Source organism: Bombina bombina, chromosome 1 (genome assembly GCF_027579735.1).
Source record: "Bombina bombina isolate aBomBom1 chromosome 1, aBomBom1.pri, whole genome shotgun sequence".
Taxonomy (NCBI): Eukaryota; Metazoa; Chordata; class Amphibia; order Anura; family Bombinatoridae; genus Bombina; species Bombina bombina.
Genome location: NC_069499.1, coordinates 918,897,293 through 918,922,355, shown reverse-complemented (window position 1 = coordinate 918,922,355; position 25,063 = coordinate 918,897,293). Strand labels below are relative to the sequence as shown.

Genomic DNA, 25,063 nt, shown 5'->3' with positions numbered 1-25,063 from the left:
AAAAAGCAATGCCAAAGCCATGTCTATTTCTGAACAAAGGGGATCCTAGAGAAACATTTACAACCATTTGTGCCACAATTGCAGAAGCTGTTTGTAAATAATTCCAGTGAGAAACCTAAAGTTTGTGAAAAAGTGAACGTGTTTTTTATTTTTTATTTTATTTAATCGCATTTGGAGGTGAAATGGTGGCATGAAATGTACCAAAATGGGCCTAGATCAATACTTTGGGTTGTCTACTAAAAATATATACACGTCAAGGGATATTCAGGGATTCCTGACGGATATCAGTGTTCCAATGTAACTAGCGCTAATTTTGGGGGGGAAAAAATGGTCTGGAAATATCAAAAGTGCTACTTATATATATTGCCCTATAACTTGCAAAGAACGTGCAAACATTGGGTATTTCTAAACTCAGGACAAAATTTAGAAACTATTTAGCATGGTTGTTTTTTTGGTGGTTGTAGATGTGTAACAGATTTTAGGGGTCAAAGTTAGAAAGGGGTGTGGTTTTTTTTTTTTTTTTTTTTTTTTTTTTGTTCCCCATCACATTTTATAAAAATGTTTATAGTAAATTGTGATATGATGAAAATAATGGTATCTTTAAAAAGTGGCGAGAAAAACGATATATAATATGTGTGGGTACAGTAAATGAGTAAGAGGCAAATTACAGCTAAACAGAAATGTAAAAATAGCCCTGGTCCCAAACGGTAATGGAAAAGTGCTGTGGTCACTAAGGGGTTAAAGTAATTCACTTAAACTGGAGTGCAGTTATGTGAAGTGTTGTACAGGGGCAAGCAACATTTTCTATGGGTCGGAAGCTATGGCAGTCGGGATGGACAGGACATTACACAGGTAAAGCTGCCATGAATGAGACAGGCTAGGTTCTCTGTGGGTAGATTTGGGGCTTCCATATCAAGAGTTCAGTGGAAAGGAGAGGGAGTTGAGTGTTTTTTAGAGAGAACACCTAAGCTATTTGTATTCAATCAGTAACACTGTAATATTATTTTCTCAAGATCGGAAGCCTTTGTCACCTACCTGTAGCTCTCTGGGGCCTGTTCTTTCCCACTGTAGGCCTAGCTGCCTGTATTTATAATTCTGTAACCTGATTGGGGTTGAAAAGACAATATTATATGAAATAATAAAAAGCTCAATGCTGTAATTTTTTAGTATTTTTTTTCAATTAATAAGCTCTCCTTTTTCCTGTATAGCATTTAGGAAGTTGTAGTACTGGCTTGCTGTGGTCACAGACCAAATAAAGATTATTTTAAAAAAAAAAAAGTTACCCAGCATGCTTCGAATTGCTGACATTAGTGTGGCCAGCCAATCAGATGCCAGAAAGAAATGAACTGTCCCATCATAATTTTGAGTGAGGTTAAAACTGCCTGCTCAGTTGTACATGTATGAGGAGTGGTACTAACTGCACTAACTGAAGATTAAATCCTTATGAGGTATTTACAAGCTAGTGGCTGTCAGTTAAACCCTTTTTATTTTTATGTATTAAGAATTGTTATTTAATTTTAATAATGTGTAGCTCTTACTGTTCTGAAAAACAGTAACTTTCTGCAGTTTATTTATAGCATTGATTCTCAAATGTTAAGTTGCACAAGAACTGCTCCACTTCTTAGTTTAAAATAAAATAAAATAGAGAAGCATAACAATATCAATATAGCACTATATGGTCTACAGTAGCAATCATACCTCCACTTGGGTTGCTATCTTTTCTGGGGGGGGAGCAAAAACCAGCCATGCTCATTAGCATACATTTGCATAAATAATTATACAATTAGATACTAAAGTTGCCAGGACTGATTTTTATACCATCATTGCTTTCATAATTAGTTTCTAACACACCTAGAAGAAGTTTGACCATGATAGCATCTATATTTTAATTACTATTTTCAAAAATGTCATCCATGTTGGTAAAATACCGGCTGGGTTGCAACCCTAACTACCACAAGTAATGCAGGCACAAATAATTTATTTTATTGGGTACTATAAACTAGAAGGCACTCTCCTAAAAAGCAAGATTACATAACCAGTATTTCAATGCAGTTGTAGAAGAATAATTATAACCTCCATAAAGTGACTGTTCATTCCTTATTAAACCTATATATAGGTGGGCAGGAGTGCAGTGCTGGGATTGGTGGCTACGCACATATGCCTTTTTGTTATTGGCTCACCAGATGTCCTTCTCTAGCTCTCAGTATTGCATGCCTTACTGTCCTGGAGCTGACTTTAGCTATGTGTTAAACCCATACACCTCACTTTCAGTTCTTTTCTATTAGGTACCCACTCAAAATATATACATTTTTCAAGCAGACCAAGCACTTAGTCTGTAAATATGCCCAAACATGGGTAGAAGGACTACAAGGAATACAAAAAAAAGTTAGCTTTGTGTCCATTTTTCATTTTTTATAGCTTATATGGTAAACGGTGTAGGATTCTCTATTTCCTAAAATTAACATTTAAGATTCTATACTGATGATTATTATTTTACCCCCCCCCCCCCCAATAAAAATTACTAATTGAAAATTAAGAGATTAAGTTCATCACATTGCACCATCGTCCAGTTTATGTAGGAATGAGATCTAACAACATATTAACACTTCAGAGGTGTGGTTAAATCATTGTGACAATGTATGTACAGTCCCACCTTGTACAAAAAAAATTAATGTAGCAAAAATGATTAGGATTATTTTTTTTGCTTTTGTCTCTGGAAAAACAAGGATCTAGGAGCCTTGCACTATTGCTTTGAGGTATGTCATTGCTATGACAGTTACCCCGCAGCTGGATAAATGCAGGATCACTCATTCATTTGGTAGGCAACTATCTCTTATTTATGGCGAAAACCTACTAACAGAAATGAGACCCCACATTTAAAAAGTGAGAATTCTCATTGTTCCAAAATGAGCTCTCATGTTCTCTTTGTGGTTTGTGGGTCTTTAAAAGTCCACCTCCCCACTTAAAATATAAAAATAAATTTTAAAAAGCATTTAGCCAACAATCGGCAAGCACTACCCAGGGTTCTGAACCATAATTGGGCAGTCTCCTAAGATTACATTCCTGCTGCTTTTTGAATAAAGATACCAAGAGAATGAAGAAAAATTTATAGGAGTAAACTTGAAAGTTGCTCTAAATTGCATGCTCTATCTGAATCATGAAAGAATGTGGTCTAGATTAAGCAAGACCAAAGGTGATCTGTTGCGCTGAAAGGTCAGACTCCCCCCCCCCCCATCAAATGAGGGGCGCAAGCCTTTTTGTCTTGTGCAAGGGCTGAGCTATGGGTTTTTGTAATAACCTCCCTCCAATAAGACTACTGATCCTTGCCACTCTATATCCAACTTCATTGCAATCTTTCTGTCTGCAGAGAGTCTTGCTCCTTTTAAATAGATAAACGCAAGAAAATAGAGAGACGCACTTAACTGAGGCAGAACAAAAGCTAGAAAAACTTCCATTCTTGTCCACAAGGCCAGTGCCTCTCAGGGTGCAGTCTCTTAGCACATTATGCCTTTCACAGAGAAAAAATATCCTGTAGCATATTAGTCTGACCCTGCCCAATGACAGTCCAGCGCAGAAATACCAGGCAATTCCTCTCTGAACAAGAGAGAACCACAAACCGCAGACATACGTTTTGGCCTCTCTTGGGCCTCGTCAGTGAGGTGCAGTTGCATCCCTCTAGGGTAGGGTTCTTCAAACTTTTTTCCCCAAGACCCAGTGCCATGATACCACAAACCTTCGCCAACCTAATTTTATGCTTGGTTTGAAAATATTAGTAAGTAATATACAACTTGATAGCTGCAATTTTGGCATAGTGACTAAAATATGTGTGTTCTTTATTCCTGATTGTAGTCAAACTTTAAAAAGTTGTAAAACGTAATAACACGCCCACACTCTCATACACACCCCCCACCCACACACACACACACCACTCAAACTCTCTCATACAACAAAAACACCACACACACTCCACACACACTCATGCAACACACACACAAGCGGCGACCCGGTAATGGGTCCCGACCCGTAGTTTGAAAAACCCTGCTCTACGGCATATGTGCAAGGAGTCAACGTTGGCGCTGGACTGTCATTGGGCAGGGTCAGACTGATATGCTACCGGATATTTTTTCTCTGTGAAAAGGCATAGTGTGCTAAGAGTGCACCCTGAGTTGCAATGGAAATGAACAGGCATGGAAGTTATTCTAGATTTTGTTCTATCTCAGGAGTGCTGCTCTCTTTTCTGATATTGGTCCTTTAAACAGATGTAATCACTTTTATTTTTACCATGCCTATTGTTGAAAATCTCACATTAGACACACAGTAATTCCTCTCTTCTTTTGGGCTGCAGTGATAGGAATAAAATGTGTACCACATAACAAATGGCTAAGATTTGGGCCTTTACTGATAATTTATTTTTGGATAACCTTCTACTTTATCCTTGGCCTGTGTTTTTATAAATATTTTTATGATGTATAATCTGTGATTTATGAAGATCATTTACCAGCTTTTATTTCCCAAAGTACCCTATTTCACTAAACCTTTAAACAATTTCACATACCTAGTTTATCAAATTTTGACTTCAGCTATTTTCTTCAATATTTCAGAAAATGTCCTCCATAAATAGGCTGACCATACTGCCACTTTAAAAAGGGACACATATGAAAAATACATATGTCAGGGCTGTTTTGAACTGCGTAGTTCTGAACTTGTTGCTTAAAGTGAATGTAAAGTTTAACTAATTAAAGCCCGGTATCTAAAAATACTCTTAAACAGGGGTGCTTTCATTCATTAAACTCTACTTTACAATGAAGCTTCTTTTCTTTTTCTTAAACCTGTCAACGACCAAGGACGTGCCTGGCACGTCCTCGGGAAATATGAGTGCTGGAAGTAATTGCTTCCAGCCGCTCTCAGGGTATTGCTGCGATGCCTCGATATTGAGGCATCATGCAATACCCTCCAGTCAGTAACCGATGTAGAGAGGGCCACAGAGGGCATCTGCCAGCGATGCTGCTGATCGTTGGTGGCGTGGGAGCGCAACTCTACTGGAAAAAAAGCGTTAGTGAGGGGGATCCGAGATGGGAAAGGGATCTGAGAGTGGGGGTAGGTTGAGGGCAGCTACACTACAGAAAATGTGTGCTTTGTTAACTTTTTTTTTTTATTATTTAAAAAACAAAAAAACATAATTTGAAGCACAGTGGGTACTGACAGACAGCTGCCAGTACCTAAGATGGCGGCAAATAGGTAGAAGGGTTAGAGAGCTGTTTGGGGGGGATCATGGAGGTTGGGGGTAAGAGGGGTGGATCCTAAACTGCAGCAGTGTGTGTGAATGTATATCATTATTTTTTTTTTATTTTTTATTTTTTTTAATTTATATCTAACATTGTATACAAGTTCATAGAACGTTACATGCAGTTGCACCACGCAGGGTTGTTACCGGTTCAGAGAGCATTACATGTAATTGCCCACGCAGGGCTGAGTAACATACATTGAGTGAAGAGAGGGAAATCGGGCACCTTGTAGTAGGTATAGACCAAGAGGATAAATCCTGTTAGTATATTTTTTTTATGTTACTAAGAGATCAACAACTTTCCCTCAAGAAATATTTATACACACTGTTGGTTTTTTTGTGTTTTTTTTTTTTTTTGTTTTTTTTAACATAACTAAACAACAACAAACAAAAAACAACTAAGAAAGACAAAAAAAAAAGGAAGGGGGGGGGGGGTTCTAGCCCTATTAACTGAGCAGGTGATGTCCGAATTTAAATGTAGGGATTATATACTATGCCTGGTCATTGTAGGAGTTTAACTATATGGTTGAGTATAATCCAGCAGGTGAAGTATTTGGGCATATGTTATGTAAAGACGTCAGAGGAATTGGCATAGTAGTGAGTTTGAAAGTGGCATCACCCACAGAATTGAACACACCTAAGTGCAAAGCATAAACAAATACATGCAGGCTCCAGGAGATACTAATTAGTTAAGTGAACCATACCCATGACTATAACCATGACCAGCGTTGTACTGGGGATATATAATTAAGTTAGCAAATACCTTATAAGTCACTCAGGATGATGCCTGAAATAATGTAGGGAGCCCTTGTTATACCATTGCGTAACGTGGTGATAATCAAAAGCCTAGTTGAACATCTGAACTTATGATAGGTTTGTGTGGGTTAAGCTATAGGTTACTTAGAAGGTTTAAATGGGATAGATTGACTCCCCTAAAAGTATGTTGGTAACCTGTATGCCCCAGGCTACTATGGGAGCAGTTACTATAGTTTTACAAACGGTGCCAACCCCTCAAACAGTTAAGTTATGCGGACATAATCAAAGAAATTGACCAGTGCAGGTATAGTGGTAGGATGGTGGCGTGACTTGAAAGCTATCTCAGCAAGGGCAAAACAAAAACAAAACAGAACAACAAAGACAAACATAACAAATGATCAAACAACCATAACACATAACCAAATAGTAAAACAGAGCATCATTGTCCTCATAACCCTCCCCACCCTTGTTGCTAGTCAGGGAGAAAACTAAATGTTTTGTGGTTGGGTCGTTAGAGTTTCATTAAAGGAGTCTACAGCCGCTCTAGTCTCGTTAACTGAGTGGGTGATGCCATGTCCGAGATGTAGGGTTTATTTACTATGCCTGGTCATTGTATGCAGTTAAATATATGATTGTATACAATCAAACAGGTTAAATATACAGGCATGTGTAATGTAAAGATATCACAAGGGTAAGCACAGTGCTGTAATTAAAAGTGGTACCCAAACAGATTTGAACCCCCATAAATACAAAGCATAAACAAACACATGCAGGCTCCAGGAAGTCTGTGTGCCTCCTGAGGGACAACGGTCAGGTAGCCAGTGCACTTGGTGTATAAAACAGCATGGGAGAGGTGATTCACTCGACGACAACAACTGCAAGCGCTGCGGGGAGACAATAGCTGCGTCTCCTGTATTTGCAGTGAGACCAAGTGATATTTCAGGAAGAGGCCATCACGGGCCAAAACTGGAGTATTGCGGGGTAACAGAAAAGTCGCCATCAATTATAAGTGCCAAGTTCACAGCTTGTGCAGCGGGTAAGTCCTGCAGCGGCTCAGGGATAAATGGTGATTCCATGCTCTGCCTCTCAGTAACCAGTGTTAGATCCTTCACCGGGGCGCTTATTGTACAGGCTCCACATAGCCTCTCCAGTCTCGCAGTAGCTGCAGCAGGCGGATGGTGAGCCTGTTCCATGCGGCATGACAGGGATCCCTCGGGTAAGTCTGAGAAAAGGCTTGCTGAGTCTTCAGATGCAGCAGACCCTTGTAGAGTTGCAGTAGATGAGTGCTGCGGGTCTTGTACCGAGAGGCAAGTTCGCTCATGCACAGGTTCCGGTGCCTGAGGTAGGGCCCCCGCCCATTGCTTGAATCACCCCCAGCAAAGTTGTAAGGTTACAGGATAAACGTTCAAATCTAGGCAGGAAAATATCAAGTAACTGTGCAGTAACATAATTTTCTGCCTCCATCGGAAAAAGAAACCAGTAAAAACTGAAAGGATTATTATGTACAGCGTGGCGCTTAAGAGCTCGCCACTATGCTTAATATGACTTCCGTGGGAGAGAAGGTGGTATGTTCTCTAGCTGCCTTGTTTCTCGGACACGTAGCTGTCGAGAGGTGCAGATGGCAAGGGTTTCAGGCTGTATAAGGATTCTCTTTCTCGAGGTATCACAGAGCTTCAGAGGAATGCAGCCATCTTGGAACGCCACCCACCGGAAATCTTCTTTTTTTTTTTTTTTTTTTAAACTTTCTGCCAGTACTTAAGATGGGGGTGACCATTGGTGGGGGGGGAGGGTAGAGAGCTGTTTGAGAGGGAGCAGGGGGTTGGATGTGTCAGGGTAATCTATACACTAAAGCCAAATGAACCCCTTCACTGCTGGGCATAAGTGTGGTGCGCAACTGCATTTAGCAGCCTTCTAATTACCAAAAAGCAATGCCAAAGCCATATGTCTATTTCTGAACAAAGGGGATCCCAGAGAAGCATTTACAACCATGTGTGCCATGATTGCACAAGCTGTTGGTAAATTTCAGTGAGAAACCTAACGTTTGTGAGAAAGTGACCCCCTTTTTTTTTCTTTTTTTTTTTTTTTTTTTTTTTAAACTTGATCTCAATTGGCGGTGAAATGGTGGCATGGGTTGTCCCCTAAAAAAAACTATATAGTTTTGATAGGTAAATATATAGAAAAAAGGCTCTATTTCTGTTTATTTGAATGATGGCAAAAATGCTAAAAATACTCTGGTCTTTTGGGGAAGGATTAGTCTAAAATTCCAGGTCCTTTAAGGGGGTAAACATTGGGTATTTCTACACTCAGGACAACATTTATTAACTATTTAGCATGGGCGTTTTTGGTGATTGTAGATGTGTAACAGATTTTGGGGGTCAAAGTTAGAAAAAATGTGTGTGTGCTGTGTGGTTTTTTTTTTTTTTTTTTGTTTTTTTTCTTTGATTTTTTTTTATCATATTTTAAAAAATATATTTTTTATAGTACGTTATGATGAAAATAATATAAAAAAAAATAGAATCTTTAGAAAGTCAATTTAATTGTAAGAAAAATGGTATATAATGTGTGGGTACTGTAAATGGGTAAGAGAATAATTACAGCTAAACACAAACAAAAATGTTAAAACAGCCCTGGTCCTTAACGGTAAAAAAATTGTTTGGTTACTAAGGGGTAAAAATACTTGCCTTTCTTTATGGAAAACAGACTGGTGATCCTTCTCCCGCATCTGCTGCTGTAGTTATCACAATGACGACGAATACAGCTTCCTCCCATCGTTGTGTGGTCACATGAGCTGGACGTCTTAGGGTGCCTGACAATTGGAATAAGCTGGACTTGTCATCACTGTGCTAACTACAGCAGGAGATGCGGACAAGGGGATCGCCGGTCTGTTTTACATAAAGGTAAGTATTTTAAAAAAGCTTAATTGTAAAGTTTAATGAATGAAAGTGCCCGTGTTTTTAAGAGTATTTTTAGATACCGGGCACTTATTCATTAAACTTTACAATCACTTTAATTATTGTTCATTTATAAATCTTTCCTGAATCGCATCTGTCTTATCAAAAGTTGATTTTTCTATAAAAGACTAAGCCTCTAACTTCTCACTTAGGACTGAGTTATAACACGTTGTGGGCTAACCACGATCGGTTGCCCATATTCTGGGATGAAACTTGGGGAATGACGGAGAGACACACAGGAGAACTGGAGCTGGGGGAAGGGGACCAAACTGAAACAAGTGATATAGATGAACTCGTAAGCCTGTTTAATTTTTTTTCACAAATATTGAAAATCTCTAAAGCTCTGCTATCTTTGCATTTAGCAATATATGGACTGTCCTGTATCTGCAGAACTTATCTGCAGAACCTCCTACTAATCTCTCTGGTCTCTGTAGGAGTTGAATGCTATCAAGATGCGTGTACGAGAGATGGAGGAAGAGGCAGAGCGTTTAAAGGGGCTATCTGGCAAGGAGAGGACCCTGGTTGTTAGCCCTATGGCTGGTATGACACACATACATACATACATACATACATACCTTTTTCCAAACTGCTTGGGACTGGAAAAGGTTTGGGTTTTAGAATGTTTCAAGAGGGTAATTATATCAATTGTTAAACTTTATATATAGTACCCTCAGAGAAATAGTACAGTACTGTAATCGGGTAATATTTTCTGTTTTAAATAAATATAGACTATATAGTATGGTTGTGTGTTTTTCGATTTAAAAAAAAAAAAAAGTTAGTATTTTAGAATGCAGGATTTGGTGATGAATGGATGTCCTGCACTAAGTATCCAAAAATGTAAACTTTAATAATGGGGGGGGGGACCCATAAATGAAAAAATAAGTCTGCAATTCTCTAGACTCAAATTAAAACCCACTCAGACTGGGCATCCCCAGTCTTATTTAAAAAAAACAAAACAAAAAAAAAAACAGAACTAGCCAATAAGACTTCACAGATAAATATCAAACCTAAAGTGCATGCATGAAACCGCAAAAAGTGTGGGGCACATAAATGTCTTGCGTGAACAGCAAAAATTGCTAGGAATATGATTGTGTCTGCGCCAATTTGTCAAGTTGTTACTGGTACTCAGGCATATGATGAATTAGAAGTCCCATAATGGAGATCAACGTATGACTAGCACAAGCTGGTTTTAATCAGTGTGCTGTATCTATGTGTACACACAGGCAGAGTAAAGTTCTGTAGACACTTATGCCACGGCTCTTAAAGGACTTATCCTGCCGTTCTTTACACTGTTCAGTGAAGCAACACCGTTAGTATGATAAGAGTAGTTGCAAATGACCTTTCGTATGCGGTATGAAATATAGTTCCTCCCGGCAATCAAGGGATGAATCCCGACGGTTCAATAGTGTAGAAGTTATTGCAAACAACGTGTATGTAAAAGTACAAAATCTCTGCACTCAGCTGAGATGTCGTCTAAAGGCAGTCAGGTGTCATATCTGAGACACCTCTTGGGATGAATCCTTAAAGGGATATGAAACCCACATTTTTTTTTCTTTCATGATTCAGATAGAGCATGCAATTGTAAGCAACTTTATTTACTCCTTTTATCAATTTTTCGTCTTCTCTCTTGGTATCTTTATTTGAAAAAGCAGGAATGTAAGCTTAGGAGACAGACAATTTTTGGTTCAGACCCTGGGTAGCACTTGCTGATTGGTGACTATATTTAGCCACCTATCAGCAAGCGCTACCCACGTACAGAACCAAAAACGGACCGGCTCCTAAGCTTACATTCCTGCTTTTTAAAGAAAAAAATGTGGGTTTCATATCCCTTTTAATACCACAATTGAAAGTAGTATTTTGTTAGATGCACAATATATTCCTGAGTTATTAAACTGTATTTGAGTCCAGTGAGTTCTCTTTATGGAAAGTTTTCTGCATCGCCAGGAATAATTTCAAGGTTTGGTGTGATTTTTGGATTTTATTTGTATGTGTGCATGTTTATAATATTGATAAAAATTTACTATACTACATGCTATTTCTATAATGTTCTGTGGAACATTTAATGTAAATTTATGAAATGCTAACAGTAGGATTTTTCTGGGGAAAGAAAGTTAATTGTAAAATATTTTTGGCATGCATGGGGGGGAAAAAAGGGTCAAGTAAAATCTGTTTAAATTTAATGTGAAACAAACCGGAAATGCCTGTTTGTTTACAACTGGTACTTCATTTTCTGTTGCTCACTGGATCCGATAACCACACAGGCATATTTTTAATTTCTCACATTGCACTCTTAATTATTATTGTCCATCCTTTAATTTCCCTTTTATATATCTTATCAATCTTCCGCATAAATTGTTATGTTGGTACATAAAAAAACTGGATAAGCAATATATCAGACTCGGTATATAATGTGTCAAGATTTAGTTCACCACCATTAATATTAATGCTACATTTTCTCTTGGGTCCCCTTCTCTGTGCCATCTCCAGGTCCTCCTCGGCCATTGAGTGTGGAAGAAAAGAAAGAAGCTGACAGACGTTCAGTCTATGTGGGAAATGTAAGTACAGCTTGTCTGGGCTCACTCCACTTCCTAAATCGGGATATCTCTTCAATGAGTCTTCCTGTTTTGTGGGATTTTAATTGATCAACCAGGAAACAGAACATCCAGTTTGTATATCATTAATGATAAGAGATACACTAATGCGGCCTGATGCAGAATAATTGTTTATTCTTTGTTAGTCTAAAATACAACAACTTTTTGACCTACAAATAGTGTTGATGGTGTAGCTGAGATTAAATCATTTAAAATGTGTATAGTATGTTGTACTTGGTCATAGACCACAGTATAATTCTTCATCTGTGCACCCTTTTAATTCCCATGACTTTTCTATTTGTATTATTGTACTCTCAGTGTCCTCTTACAATTGTATTTATTTTATACCTATAGGTAGACTATGGAGGCACCGCCCAAGATCTGGAATCCCACTTTAGTGGCTGTGGATCTATCAATAGAATTACCATCCTATGTGACAAATTCTCTGGGCATCCAAAAGGGTAGGGTTGCTAGTGTCTTTGTAAACTTACTCTGTCAAGCAGCAGCAAAAGACTGTAAATAATGAATGTCTCATGTGAGCTCATTAATAACGGTTGTATATATTATGTTATGTGTGTGCAATGTCCTGTGACTTTCGCTTGGGCTTTTATTCCAGATATGCATACATTGAGTTTGCAGAGAGGAACTCTGTGGAAGCTGCCATTGCCATGGATGAAACAGTCTTTCGTGGTCGAATAATTAAGGCAAGTGCCCTGGGTTATCAGAATCAATAACAATGTTGTAAAAAAGGGATTATGCACATACTTGTTTCATGGATGATCCACGTTTGTATCTTAGGAACATTTAAATGTTTATGGGTAGTAATGTTGTTGGTGTTTGTGTGTGTGCCCCCTCCCTATAATTTACTAGTCAGGGAGGAAAAGTGGAGCTTAGAAAATATACTAGTGTCCTCTTCTTGCCTATAGCAATAAAGACCTATTTTCAAGAGTGGAATAAATAAATTTTGATACCTTCACATATGCTTAGGAGTTAAGGTTGAACCAACTGATATAGTTAAACAATAGTTTCAGGACACCAATAAGGTTTCATAAAGGAGCAATAAGAGAAAGTTCTGTGTTTAACGCCCCACAAAAGGATTAAACCCTTAGATAATGTCCACTGTGGAGCACCAATGCATTGTAAATACACACAGAGAGAAACGCACTCACAGGAACGAACAACCAGCGCAATACCATTGTTGGCATGTTCTATGGCGATTTACCACCTGGGTGCATCTTCTTTTTAGCTCAGTAATGCTTTTCACAAAGTAGAACTTTCCTGTAGTTTATCAGTCTGATCCCGCCTATTACGGGAACAACCAGACATGGACTCCTTGCTCAGAGGAATATGGCTACACCTCACTGACGAGGCCCAATGAAGGCCGAACCGATTGTCTGGGGTTGCTGTGTTCCTTGCTCAGCGAGGAATTGCCTGGTATTTCGGCGCTGGACTGACCATAATAGGCGGGATCAGACTGATATACTACAGGAAAGTTCTACTCTGTGGAAAGCATTACTGGGCTAAAAAGAAGCTGAGCCCAGGTGGTAAATGCCATAGAACAGGCTAACAATGGTATTGAGCTGGTTGTTCTCGTGTGTTTTTTTTTTGTTTGTTTGTTTTTTTTTTTAAATGGGAAGTGATTCATGATTTAGAAAAAACAGGCAACTTTCAAATTTACTTTAATTACATAATTTGCATAATTCTCTTGATATCCTTTGTTGAAAAGCATATTTTAAATAGGCTCAGTAGCTGCTGATTGGTGGCTGCACATAGATGTCTTGTGTGATTGGCTCACCCAGTTTCTTCAACAAAGGATATCTAAAGATTGAAGGAAATTAAATAGATGTAAATTTGAATGTTTAGAATCTTATCTGAATCATGAAAGAAAATGTTTGGGTTTCATGTCCCTTTTAACTGTACTTTAAATGAAAATGTACACCCAATGCTAAACTAGAAAAATAACTGCACGACCATACTCAATATCCCTTTAATAGACAGCTCAATTTTTTTTTTTTTTATTTTTTTTTTTTTTTTAAATCCTGGCATTTTTTTCCCTCTTCAAAAACGTAGCAACTGGTATAAATGCCATAATTTGTGGTTTTACGTTTCCACTTTTAAACTTAATGCATAAATAAAAGGTGTCTGAGTAGGCATAGTTGCCATCATTTTTCTCACTACTATTTATTCTGGAAAGTAGATCCCTAAAATCTAGAGTTGATCTCCCCATAAATTATGTCTCCTTGTTTTTTGTAAATGTCTATTTTTTTTTTTTATACAGCAAAACATTCCTAAAAAGCTGACATTTTTTTTTATCACCTGAACATCTCTCTGTAATAAAGATATTTTTACCTTAAAATGTAGTCAGCTCACTAGATTAAGTGCTCCTTGATTCACAGCTTCACTTTATTTAAATCTCGTGAACTTCCTTTTAAGTGACTGCCAGCAGCAAAGGCCAGATGCATGCTCCCTTGTAAGTCCTGGAACTAGCATCCTGATCAGCTGCTTAACTCTTTAACGCCGTTGGGATGTTCCTTGCCGTCCTAACAGCGCTGGGGTTTAACGCCTTTACAACGGCATGGAACACCCTACCATATATAGCGTCCTCCAGCTTTCCCCTCTGACAAAGGCAATGTTTGGCCTGGGAGGCATGCCTAGCAGCATAGGCAGTCCCCCATGATCCGATCCCACCTTGAAATCACGCAAACGCATAGACTATTGCGTGATTTCATTTTAACTGTGTTTACATTGGAACTTCTATTGTACCACCACAAAGGGTTAAAGTCCCTTTTACAGTTGCATGTTGCTATCGAGGATTATTATTATTTATATAGAATTGTTCATATATTTTCTAGTCAGGTTTTTTTCTGTTATGATGCATTACTTTCAAGTAATTGAATATTTGGGAATTGTACACCTTCCTTTTTTTTTTTTTTTTTTTTTTTTTTTTTTTTTTTATAGCATCAATGGAGTGATTCAAACATTTTTCTTAGTTTAACCCCTTAACGACCGAGGACGTGCAGGGTACATCCTCCAAAAAAATACCCTTAACGACCGAGGACGTACCCTGCACGTCCTCAGTCTCTGGAAGCAATCCTGATCGCTTCCAGACGCTTTCCGGTTATTGTAGTGATCCTGCAATAACATTTTTTTAGCAGTCCAATGCAGAGAGAGCCACTCAGGTGGGAGGCTGATCTCTACATTAAAGCTAAAATTAACCCTACAGACTACCTAATTAACCCCTTCACTGTTAGCCATAATACACGTGTAATGCGCAGCGGCATTAAGCAGCCTTCTAATTTCCAAAAAGCAACGCCATATGTCTGCTATTTCTGAACAAAGGGGATCCCAGAGAAGCATTTACAACCATTTATGCCATAATTGCACAAGCTGTTTGTAAATAATTTCAGTGAGAAACCTAAAGTTTGTGAAAAAGTGAACAATTTTTTTTTTTTTTTATTTGATTGCATTTGGGGTGAAATGGTGGCATGAAATATATACAAAAATGGGACTAGATCAATACTGGGATGTCTTCTAAAAAAAAATATATATCCATGTCAAGGGATATTCAGGGATTCCTGAAAGATATCCGTTATCCAATGTATCTAGCGCTAATTTTGAAAAAAAAGTGGTTTGGAAATAGCAAAGTGCTACTTGTATGTATTGCCCTATAACTTGCAATGAACATGTAAACATTGGGTATTTCTAAACTCGGGACAACATGTGAAAACTATTTAGCATGGGTGTTTTTTGGTGGTTGTAGATGTGTACAGATTTTGGGGGTCAAAGTTAGAAAAAGTGGGGTTTTTTTTTTGTAAATTTAAAAGATATGAAAATAATGGTATCTTTAGAAAGTCCATTTAATGGCGAGAAAAACGGTATATAATGTGTGGGTAGAGTAAATGAGTACGAGGAAAATTACAGCTAAACGCAAACACCGCAAAAATGTAAAAATAGCCTTGGTCCCAAACGGACAGAAAATGGGAAAGTGCTGTGGTCATTAAGGGGTTAAAGAGCCAATGCACCAAATCTGTAATAATAAAAAAAAAAAAAAAAAAAAAAATTTAAAATAGCAAAGGAAAAAGAGAAAAAAAAACAATGTATAAAACTATAACCCTGGTTCTTTTACCGTAGGTTTTACCCAAGAGGACAAACATGCCAGGAATCAGCACCACGGACAGGGGAGGATTTCGTGGCAGATCTAGAGGGCCACGAGGCAATTTTGTAAGGGGCCCAAGAGTTAGAGGAAGAGGAGGGTTCAGGTCAGCACCAGGAATAGTTTTGTCTGTACGTAGTACTGCACTATTATAACTTAGCTAGCTACACTTTTACAGTCAGAAGCAGTGTCACAGTTTTTGATATGCATTCTTTCCTCCTCCCCATCAGTCTGGAATGGATGTCTTACTACTTTGGTCAGATGTACTGAAAAGCCCTGGTTTTGACCCATATTCTGTCTCCTCCAGAGGTCGTGGACGACCGGGAACATGGACTTTCCCATTGTGACAGACATCCAGCAAAACACCGTAGCAAATGTAGAATATGTCCAGCAAGTGAATATGAAGAACTGGGGTAGTCCTGGCATTCGAACACCTGGAATACAGTCAACACCACCTGTGCAAGATGCCATGGCTTTATTTTGCAATGTAATGTATTGGCCTGCCTCAGATGGAACTACTTAAATAATGGTAACCATTAATCCATCAGTAGTTAAGCATAAATCTGCTGCAATTTGTAAATAGTACCAAGTATTAATATCCTATTTAATGCTAACATATGTTGTATTTCTAAATAAAGACTGTTTGGTTGCTTTAGTTTGGCTTGGTGATGGTTTGTTTCCTAGGAATCTACTGGGTTTGTTTTAATCCAAGACAAGCCAGTATAAACATTATATCCATGAAGGAAAGCCAATTTTTTTTTTTTTTTTTTTTTTTACAAATTGAATGTTACCTAAACCATTGTTTTTTTTTTTTACTTCATCAGAACAACCAAGATTTCTCTTGCAAGGTGTATCCAGTCCACGGATTCATCCTTAATTGTGGGATATTCTCATTCCCTGCAGGAAGTGGCAAAAAGAGCACACAGCAAAGCTGTCCATATAGCTCCCCCTCTGGCTCCGCCCCCCAGTCATTCTCTTTGCCGCTCTAACAAGTAGCATCTCCATGGGAGGGTAAAGTGAATGTGGTGTTAGATTTGTAGTTTTTATATCTTCAATCAAAAGTTTGTTATTTTTAAATAGTACCGGTTTGTGCTATTTACTCTCTGGCAGAAATATGATGAAGAATTCTGCTGAGAGGAAAATGATTTTAGCATGTTGTAACTAAAATCCATTGCTGTTCCCACACAGGACTGAGGAGTACCAGAAAACTTCAGTTGGGGGGAACAGTTTGCAGGCTTAACTGCTTTTGATGTATGTTTCAGTCATCTCTTTTCTAGTCAAGACCAGATTCCCCATGTGGGAAGGGTAAGCCATGTTCTGAAACTTAGTATAGAACTAGAGACTTATTTAAGTGGGCTCAATAGACTGGTTATCACTTTAACAAGGCAATCGATTATTTTGTTTCGAAAAATACTCTTTATTGACACTCTTAAGCACTTTTGATGTGTTTATTGGGGTTTTATTCCACATGTCATTATTTTTAGACACCTAAATTGGGTTCTGAAGGCCCCACAGCTCCGTAGTGGGAGGGGCCTAATTTCGTGCCTCAGTTGCACAGTTTATTCTGACAAGATTTCCCTGCATGCTGCTCCACATGGGTCCAGAGACTGCTTGATGATTTCAGGAGGCTTGATTTTGTCAAATTCAATCCTTAAGGGAAGGTAGGGCCACAGCAGGCTGCTGTGGCAAGGTGCTGTAGTTTATTAACCGGTCGTTAGCTTTAGGCGGCTCCGGTTTGGGCATTAAAGGGTTAATCAGGCTGAAACTTGCTGTGCAATCATATCGAAGCATTAGGCACATACTGTAAAAATTTCAAGAGATTTGGTTCTTTTTTCACTGTTTTGTAAAATTGTGTGCGCTTTTATTATCTTAAAGGCACAGTACCATTTATTGCAAATTGTGTTTTTCCAAGCCTGCTTGTGTATAATACCAATCTGTTAAACATGTCTGACACTAAGGAAAAGCCTTGCTCTAGGTGTTCAGAAGCCATGGTGGAACCCCCACTCAAAATGTGTCCCAAGTGCACTAATGTGTCTATACACTTTAAAGATCATATTGTGTCACTTAAAAATATAGCCCTAGATGATTCTTTGACTGAAGGTAATGAGGACAGTCCGCCGTCCTCTCCCCATGTGTCATCACCAGTTACGCCCGCTCAAGCGATACCTAGTACATCTAGTGCATTAGCACCTATTACATTGCAACAACTGGCGGCAGTCATGGATAATTCCCTTGCGGCCTTTCTATCCAAACTGCCAGTTTTCCCTAAAAAGCGCGATAGCTCTGTTTTGAGAACAGATGAGGAGCAGTCGGAAGCTTTGGGAGGTTTATCTGATGTACCCTCACAACACTCTGAAGTAGGGGCGAGGGATGTAATGTCTGAGGGAGAAATTTCTGATTCAGGAAAAGTTTCTCAGCGGGCAGAATCAGATTCACTAGCATTTAAATTGGAACACCTCCGCGTACTGCTTAGGGAGGTCTTATCAACTCTGGATGATTGTGACCCTATGGTGGTCCCAGAGAAATTGTGTAAAATGGACAAATATCTAGAAGTCCCTGTATACACTGATGAGTTTCCGATCCCTAAGAGGGTGGCGGATATTGTTGCTAGGGAGTGGGAAAGACCAGGTATACCTTTTTTGTTCCCCCACCTATCTTTAAGAAAATGTTCCCCATAACTGATCCCAGGCGGGACGCGGGGGCAGTTTCAACACTAGCCAAGCGCACAACAATACCAATTGAAAACAGTTGTGCTTTCAAAGATCCTATGGATAAAAAATTAGAAGGTTAACTAAAGAAAATATTTGTTCAACAAGGTTTCCTTCTCCAACCTATTGCCTGCATTATTCCTGTAACTACTGCAGCGGCTTTCTGGTTTGAGGCACTGGAGGAGTCGCTCCAGACGGAGACCTCATATGACGAAATTATGGATAGAATTAAGGCTCTAAAGCTGGCTAATTCTTTTATCACAGATGCCGCTTTGCAATTAGCTAAGTTAGCGGCGAAAAATTCTGGTTTTGCCATCATGGCGTGCAGAGCGCTTTGGCTTAAATCATGGTCGGCTGACGTGTCGTCTAAAACAAAATTACTGAATATTCCTTTCAAGGGAAAGACCCTTTTCGGGCCCGAGTTGAAAGATTATTTCGGATATCACTGGGCGAAAGGGCCATGCCCTCCCGTAAGATAGGCCTTTTAAGGCTAAAAACAAGGCTAATTTTCATTCCTTTCGCAACTTCAGGAGCGGTCCTGCTTCAGCCTCTGCTACCGCAAAGCAAGAGGGTAACACTTTACAGCCCAAGGCAACCTGGAAGCCTTTGCAGGGCTGGAACAAGGGTAAACAGGCCAAGAAGCCTGCAGCTGCTACTAAGACAGCATGAAGGGGTAGCTCCCGATCCGGGACCGGATCTGGTAGGGGGCAGACTCTCTCTTTGCTCAGGCTTTGGCAAGAGATGTTCCTGATCCCTGGGCATTAGAGATAGTTGCTCAGGGATATCTTCTAGAATTCAAGGACTCTCCTCCAAGGGGAAGGTTCCACATTTCTCGTCTGTCTACAGACCAGACAAAGAAAGAGGCGTTCTTACGCTGTGTAGAAGATCTACTCAAGATGGGAGTGATATACCCAGTTCCAATTACAGAACAAGGACTGGGGTTTTACTCAAACCTGTTTATGGTTCCCAAAAAGGAAGTAACTTTCAGACCAATCCTGGATCTAAAAATTCTAAACAAATTCCTCAGAGTTCCATCTTTCAAGATGGAAACCATTCGGACAATCTTACCGATGATCCAGGAAGGTCAATATGACTACCGTGGATCTAAAGGATGCGTACCTTCATATTCCTATCCACAAAGATCACCATCAGTTCCTAAGGTTCGCTTTTCTGGACAAGCATTACCAGTTCGTGGCCCTTCCCTTCGGGTTGGCCACCGCTCCCAGAATTTTCACAAAGGTGCTAGGGTCCCTTCTAGCGGTACTGAGACCGCGGGGCATTGCAGTAGCACCCTATCTGGACGACATCTTAATACAGGCGTCGTCTTTTCCCAGAGCCAAGGCTCATACGGATGTTGTTCTGGCCTTTCTAAGGTCTCACGGGTGGAAGGTGAACACCGAAAAAAGTTCTGTCCCCGCTCAAGGGTTCCCTTCCTGGGAACATTAATAGACTCGGTAGAAATGAAAATATTTCTGACGGAGGTCAGAAGGTTAAAGCTTCTAAGTACTTGCCGAGTTCTTCATTCCATTCCTCGGCCATCTGTAGCTCAGTGCATGGAGGTAATCGGATTAATGGTAGCAGCAATGGACGTAGTCCCTTTTTGCTTGAATTCATCTCAGGCCTCTGCAATTGTGCATGCTCAAACAGTGGAATGGAGATTATGCAGATTTGTATCCTCAAATCCAACTAGACCAGAAAACCAGAGTTTCTCTTCTCTGGTGGTTGTCTCAGGATCACCTGTCGCAGGGAATGTGCTTCCGCAGACTGGAGTGGATCATTGTAACGACCTACGCCTGTCTGTTAGGCTGGGGCACGGTCTGGGGCTCCCTGAAAGCTCAGGGCCTATGGTCTCGGGAAGTGTCTCTTCTCCCGATAAACATTTTGGAACTGAGAGCGATATTCAACACGCTCCAGGCATGGCCTCAGCTAGCGGCGGCCAAGTTCATCCGATTTCAGTCGGACAACATCACGACTGTAGCACACATAAATCATCAGGGAGGAACAAAGAGTTCCTTAGCGATGAAGGAAGTAACCAAGATAATCAGGTGGGCGGAGGATCACTCTTGCCATCTATCTGCAATTCATATCCCAGGAGTAGACAACTGGGAAGCGGATTTCCTAAGTCGTCAGACTTTTCACCCGGGGAGTGGGAACTCCACCCGGAGGTATTTGCTCAGCTGACTTAGCTATGGGGCATTCCAGAGTTGGGTCTGATGGCGTCCCGTCAGAACACCAAACTTCCTCTTTACGGATCCAGGTCCAGGGACCCCAAGGCGGCATGATAGATGCTCTAGTAGCGCCTTGGTCCTTCAATCTGGCCTATGTCTTTCCACCGTTTCCTCTTCTCCCTCGGCTGGTAGCCAGAATCAAACAGGAGAAGGCCTCGGTAATTCTGATAGCGCCTGCGTGGCCACGCAGGACTTGGTATGCAGACCTAGTGGACATGTCATCTGTACCACCATGGACACTGCCAATGAGGCAGGATCTTCTAATACAGGGTCCATTCAAGCATCCAAATCTAGCTGACTGCTTGGAGATTGAACGCTTAATTCTATCCAAGCGTGGGTTCTCTGAATCAGTCATAGATACTCTGATCCAAGCTACAAAACCTGTCACCAGGAAAATTTACCATAAGATATGGCGGAAATATCTTTGTTGGTGTGAATCCAAGGGTTACTCGTGGAGTAAGATTAGGATTCCAAGGATATTGTCTTTTCTCTTGTTAAGTGTATCCAGTCCACGGATCATCCATTACTTATGGGATATTAACTCCTCCCCAACAGGAAGTGCAAGAGGATTCACCTAGCAGAGCTGCTATATAGATCCTCCCCTAACTGCCATTACCAGTCATTCTCTTGCACCCAACGAATAGATAGGATGTGTGAGAGGACTGTGGTGATTATACGCATCTAAAAATTCAGTCAGAAGTTTGTCTTCCCTGCATGATCCGGTTCATCTCTACAGAACTCAGGGGTCTTCAAAACTTGTTTTGAGGGAGGTAATCACTCACAGCAGAGCTGTGAGATTGTAGTTGACTGTGATAAAAAAACGTTTATTTCTGTATTTTTTTTTTTTTTTTTTTTTCTGCTATCGGGGTTAGTTATCCTTTGCTAATGGGAGCAATCCTTTGCTAAAATTGTGTTGTTTTTTTTACAAAGATTTGATGCTATAACTTTTCAACTGTCATAACTTTTTCTGTGCTTCTTATAGGCACAGTACGTTTTCATATTATAGTAAATTACTTGAAAAGTATTTCCAAGTTGCTAGTTTATTTGCTAGTGTGTTAAACATGTCTGATTCAGAGGAAGATATCTGTGCTATATGTGCTAAAGCCAAAGTGGAGCCCAATAGAAATTTATGTACTAACTGTATTGATGCTACTTTAAATAAAAGTCAATCTGTACAAATTGAACATATTTCACCAAACAACGAGGGGAGAGTTATGCCGACTAACTCGCCTCACGTGTCAGTACCTGCATCTCCCGCTCGGGAGGTGCGTGATATTGTAGCGCCGAGTACATCTGGGCGGCCATTACAAATCACATTACAGGATATGGCTACTGTTATGACTGAAGTTTTGGCTAAATTACCAGAACTAAGAGGTAAGCGTGATCACTCTGGGGTGAGAACAGAGTGCGCTGATAATATTAGGGCCATGTCAGACACTGCGTCACAATTTGCAGAACATGAGGACGGAGAGCTTCATTCTGCGGGTGACGGTTCTGATCCAAACAAACTGGATTCAGATATTTCAAATTTTAAATTTAAGCTGGAAAACCTCCGTGTATTACTAGGGGAGGTGTTAGCGGCTCTGAATGATTGTAACACAGTTGCAATACCAGAGAAAATGTGTAGGTTGGATAAATATTTTGCGGTACCGGCGAGTACTGACGTTTTTCCTATACCTAAGAGACTTACTGAAATTGTTACTAAGGAGTGGGATAGACCCGGTGTGCCGTTCTCACCCCCTCCGATATTTAGAAAGATGTTTCCAATAGACGCCACCACACGGGACTTATGGCAAACGGTCCCTAAGGTGGAGGGAGCAGTTTCTACTTTAGCTAAGCGTACCACTATCCCGGTGGAGGATAGCTGTGCCTTTTCAGATCCAATGGATAAAAAGTTAGAGGGTTACCTTAAGAAAATGTTTGTTCAACAAGGTTTTATATTGCAACCTCTTGCATGCATTGCGCCTGTCACGGCTGCAGCAGCATTTTGGTTTGAGTCTCTGGAAGAGACACTTGAATCAGCTCCATTAGATGAGATTACACACAAGCTTAAAGCCCTTAAGTTAGCTAACTCATTTATTTCAGATGCCGTAGTACATTTAACTAAACTTACGGCTAAGAATTCCGGATTCGCCATTCAGGCACGCAGAGCACTGTGGCTAAAATCCTGGTCAGCTGACGTTACTTCTAAATCTAAATTGCTTAATATACCTTTCAAAGGGCAGACCTTATTCGGGCCCGGGTTGAAAGAAATTATCGCTGACATTACAGGAGGTAAAGGCCATGAAACAAGGGGTGTGTATCAAACTGTTTTGTGAGACAGACTGGCCTACCTCTAGGTTTGCAAAAAATCTCACAAATTTGCAAACTTGGATGCTAGACAGGACAACAGAAAGAGTTAGAGGTGGCGCCTACGGCTAGCTGTCTTAAAATAAATTGGAAAGTGATAATTTATAAGATCAAATAATGTGAATAAACATAATATAAAAAGGAGTTTTGTGGAAATAATTTTACCAAACAAAAGTATTGGAAGAGTGAATAGATAAAATATTTTATTGAAAATAGATATCAATCTAAATGTATTACAACACAATAATGAAAGTATAGTATAATAAAAAATTATTGGATACGTAACTTGGTGGCTGGATTCTATAGTATGGATATATATTTACTAGATGCTGGTTAGATATCCAGTGAATGAAATATACTCCAAAACAAAAATATATAATAATAATATCAATAGACACTTAAAAAGGCTCAAAAAAAGAAAAAAATCAAAATAGTTCAAAAAGAACAAAAACAATAAGAAAATTTTGAAAAAATAAGAAGAAATAGGAAAAAATGTTTGAAAAATGTAAAAAATATTTGAAAAATGTAAAAAATCTATAAAAAATATATGAAAAAAATAAAGAATATATGCAAAAAACAATGTTTCTGTTTAAAATTCACGTTTTAAAATTGCTGCAGCGAAAAAAAGGGTAATAAAAACTAGCACTTGAAGCTTTATGTGCAATCAACTTCTTTGGGTATGATTGTGTTACTAGATGTATATGTAAAGTCTCTAGGTTCCCACGTGGATCTTTTAATCTTCACAACAATCCTAGGAGTTATGTATCATTTCCTGGAAAAGTTTATAATGTTGCTAATCTTGCACTAAAGCCATAAAAACTTGTAATCCGAAAATTTTGAAGCGCTTCAAAAGGAATTGCACCTTAATAAGAATTTACAATATTGTGACAGAAGAAGACTCATATATACCTTACTTTCAATACTAATATTGAAATTGATACATATTATCAAAATTTTCGGATTACAAGTTTTTATGGCTTTAGTGCAAGATTAGTAACATTATAAACTTTTCCAGGAAATGATACATAACTCCTAGGATTGTTGTGAAGATTAAAAGATCCACGTGGGAACCTAGAGACTTTACATATACATCTAGTAACACAATCATACCCAAAGAAGTTGATTGCACATAAAGCTTCAAGTGCTAGTTTTTATTACCCTTTTTTTCGCTGCAGCAATTTTAAAACGTGAATTTTAAACAGAAACATTGTTTTTTGCATATATTCTTTATTTTTTTCATATATTTTTTTATAGATTTTTTACATTTTTCAAATATTTTTTACATTTTTCAAACATTTTTTCCTATTTCTTATTTTTTCAAAATTTTCTTATTGTTTTTGTTCTTTTTGAACTATTTTGATTTTTTTCTTTTTTTGAGCCTTTTTAAGTGTCTATTGATATTATTATTATATATTTTTGTTTTGGAGTATATTTCATTCACTGGATATCTAACCAGCATCTAGTAAATATATATCCATACTATAGAATCCAGCCACCAAGTTACGTATCCAATAATTTTTTATTATACTATACTTTCATTATTGTGTTGTAATACATTTAGATTGATATCTATTTTCAATAAAATATTTTATCTATTCACTCTTCCAATACTTTTGTTTGGTAAAATTATTTCCACAAAACTCCTTTTTATATTATAACGTTTATTCACATTATTTGATCTTATAAATTATCACTTTCCAATTTATTTTAAGACAGCTAGCCGTAGGAGGTAAAGGCCATGCCCTGCCTCAAGACAGAGCCAAACCTAAGGCTAGACAGTCTAATTTTCGTTCCTTTCGTAATTTCAAAGCAGGAGCAGCATCAACTTCCTCTGCACCAAAACAGGAAGGAGCTGTTGCTCGCTACAGACAAGGCTGGAGACCTAACCAGTCCTGGAACAAGGGCAAGCAGGCCAGGAAACCTGCTGCTGCCCCTAAGACAGCATGAATCGAGGGCCCCCGATCCGGGAACTGATCTAGTGGGGGGCAGACTTTCTCTCTTCGCCCAGGCTTGGGCAAGAGATGTCCAGGATCCCTGGGCATT

The 25,063-nt window shown here is 39.1% G+C and overlaps 1 protein-coding gene across 1 annotated transcript; it reads left to right on the top strand.

The window, feature by feature from the left end:
• The first annotated feature begins 1,371 nt into the window (after positions 1-1,371).
• Positions 1,372-16,099, top strand: PABPN1L (PABPN1 like, cytoplasmic). The gene is made up of 8 exons (XM_053718580.1): positions 1,372-1,448; positions 9,144-9,286; positions 9,426-9,579; positions 11,479-11,546; positions 11,937-12,043; positions 12,199-12,286; positions 15,714-15,841; positions 15,966-16,099. Exons 2-8 carry the CDS (start codon positions 9,212-9,214, stop codon positions 16,003-16,005), a joined length of 660 nt encoding a protein of 219 aa, XP_053574555.1. The 5' UTR covers positions 1,372-1,448; positions 9,144-9,211; the 3' UTR covers positions 16,006-16,099.
• Positions 16,100-25,063: the final 8,964 nt, after the last annotated feature.

Bases quoted from the DNA above. Each gene is read 5' to 3' on its own strand.
- PABPN1L (XM_053718580.1), top strand. From the start codon at position 9,212: ATGACGGAGAGACACACAGGAGAACTGGAGCTGGGGGAAGGGGACCAA. The intron at 9,580-11,478 runs GCTTGGGACTGG...TGCCATCTCCAG, and splicing joins TACATACCTTTTTCCAAACT to GTCCTCCTCGGCCATTGAGT. The intron at 12,287-15,713 runs GCAAGTGCCCTG...CTTTTACCGTAG, and splicing joins TTCGTGGTCGAATAATTAAG to GTTTTACCCAAGAGGACAAA.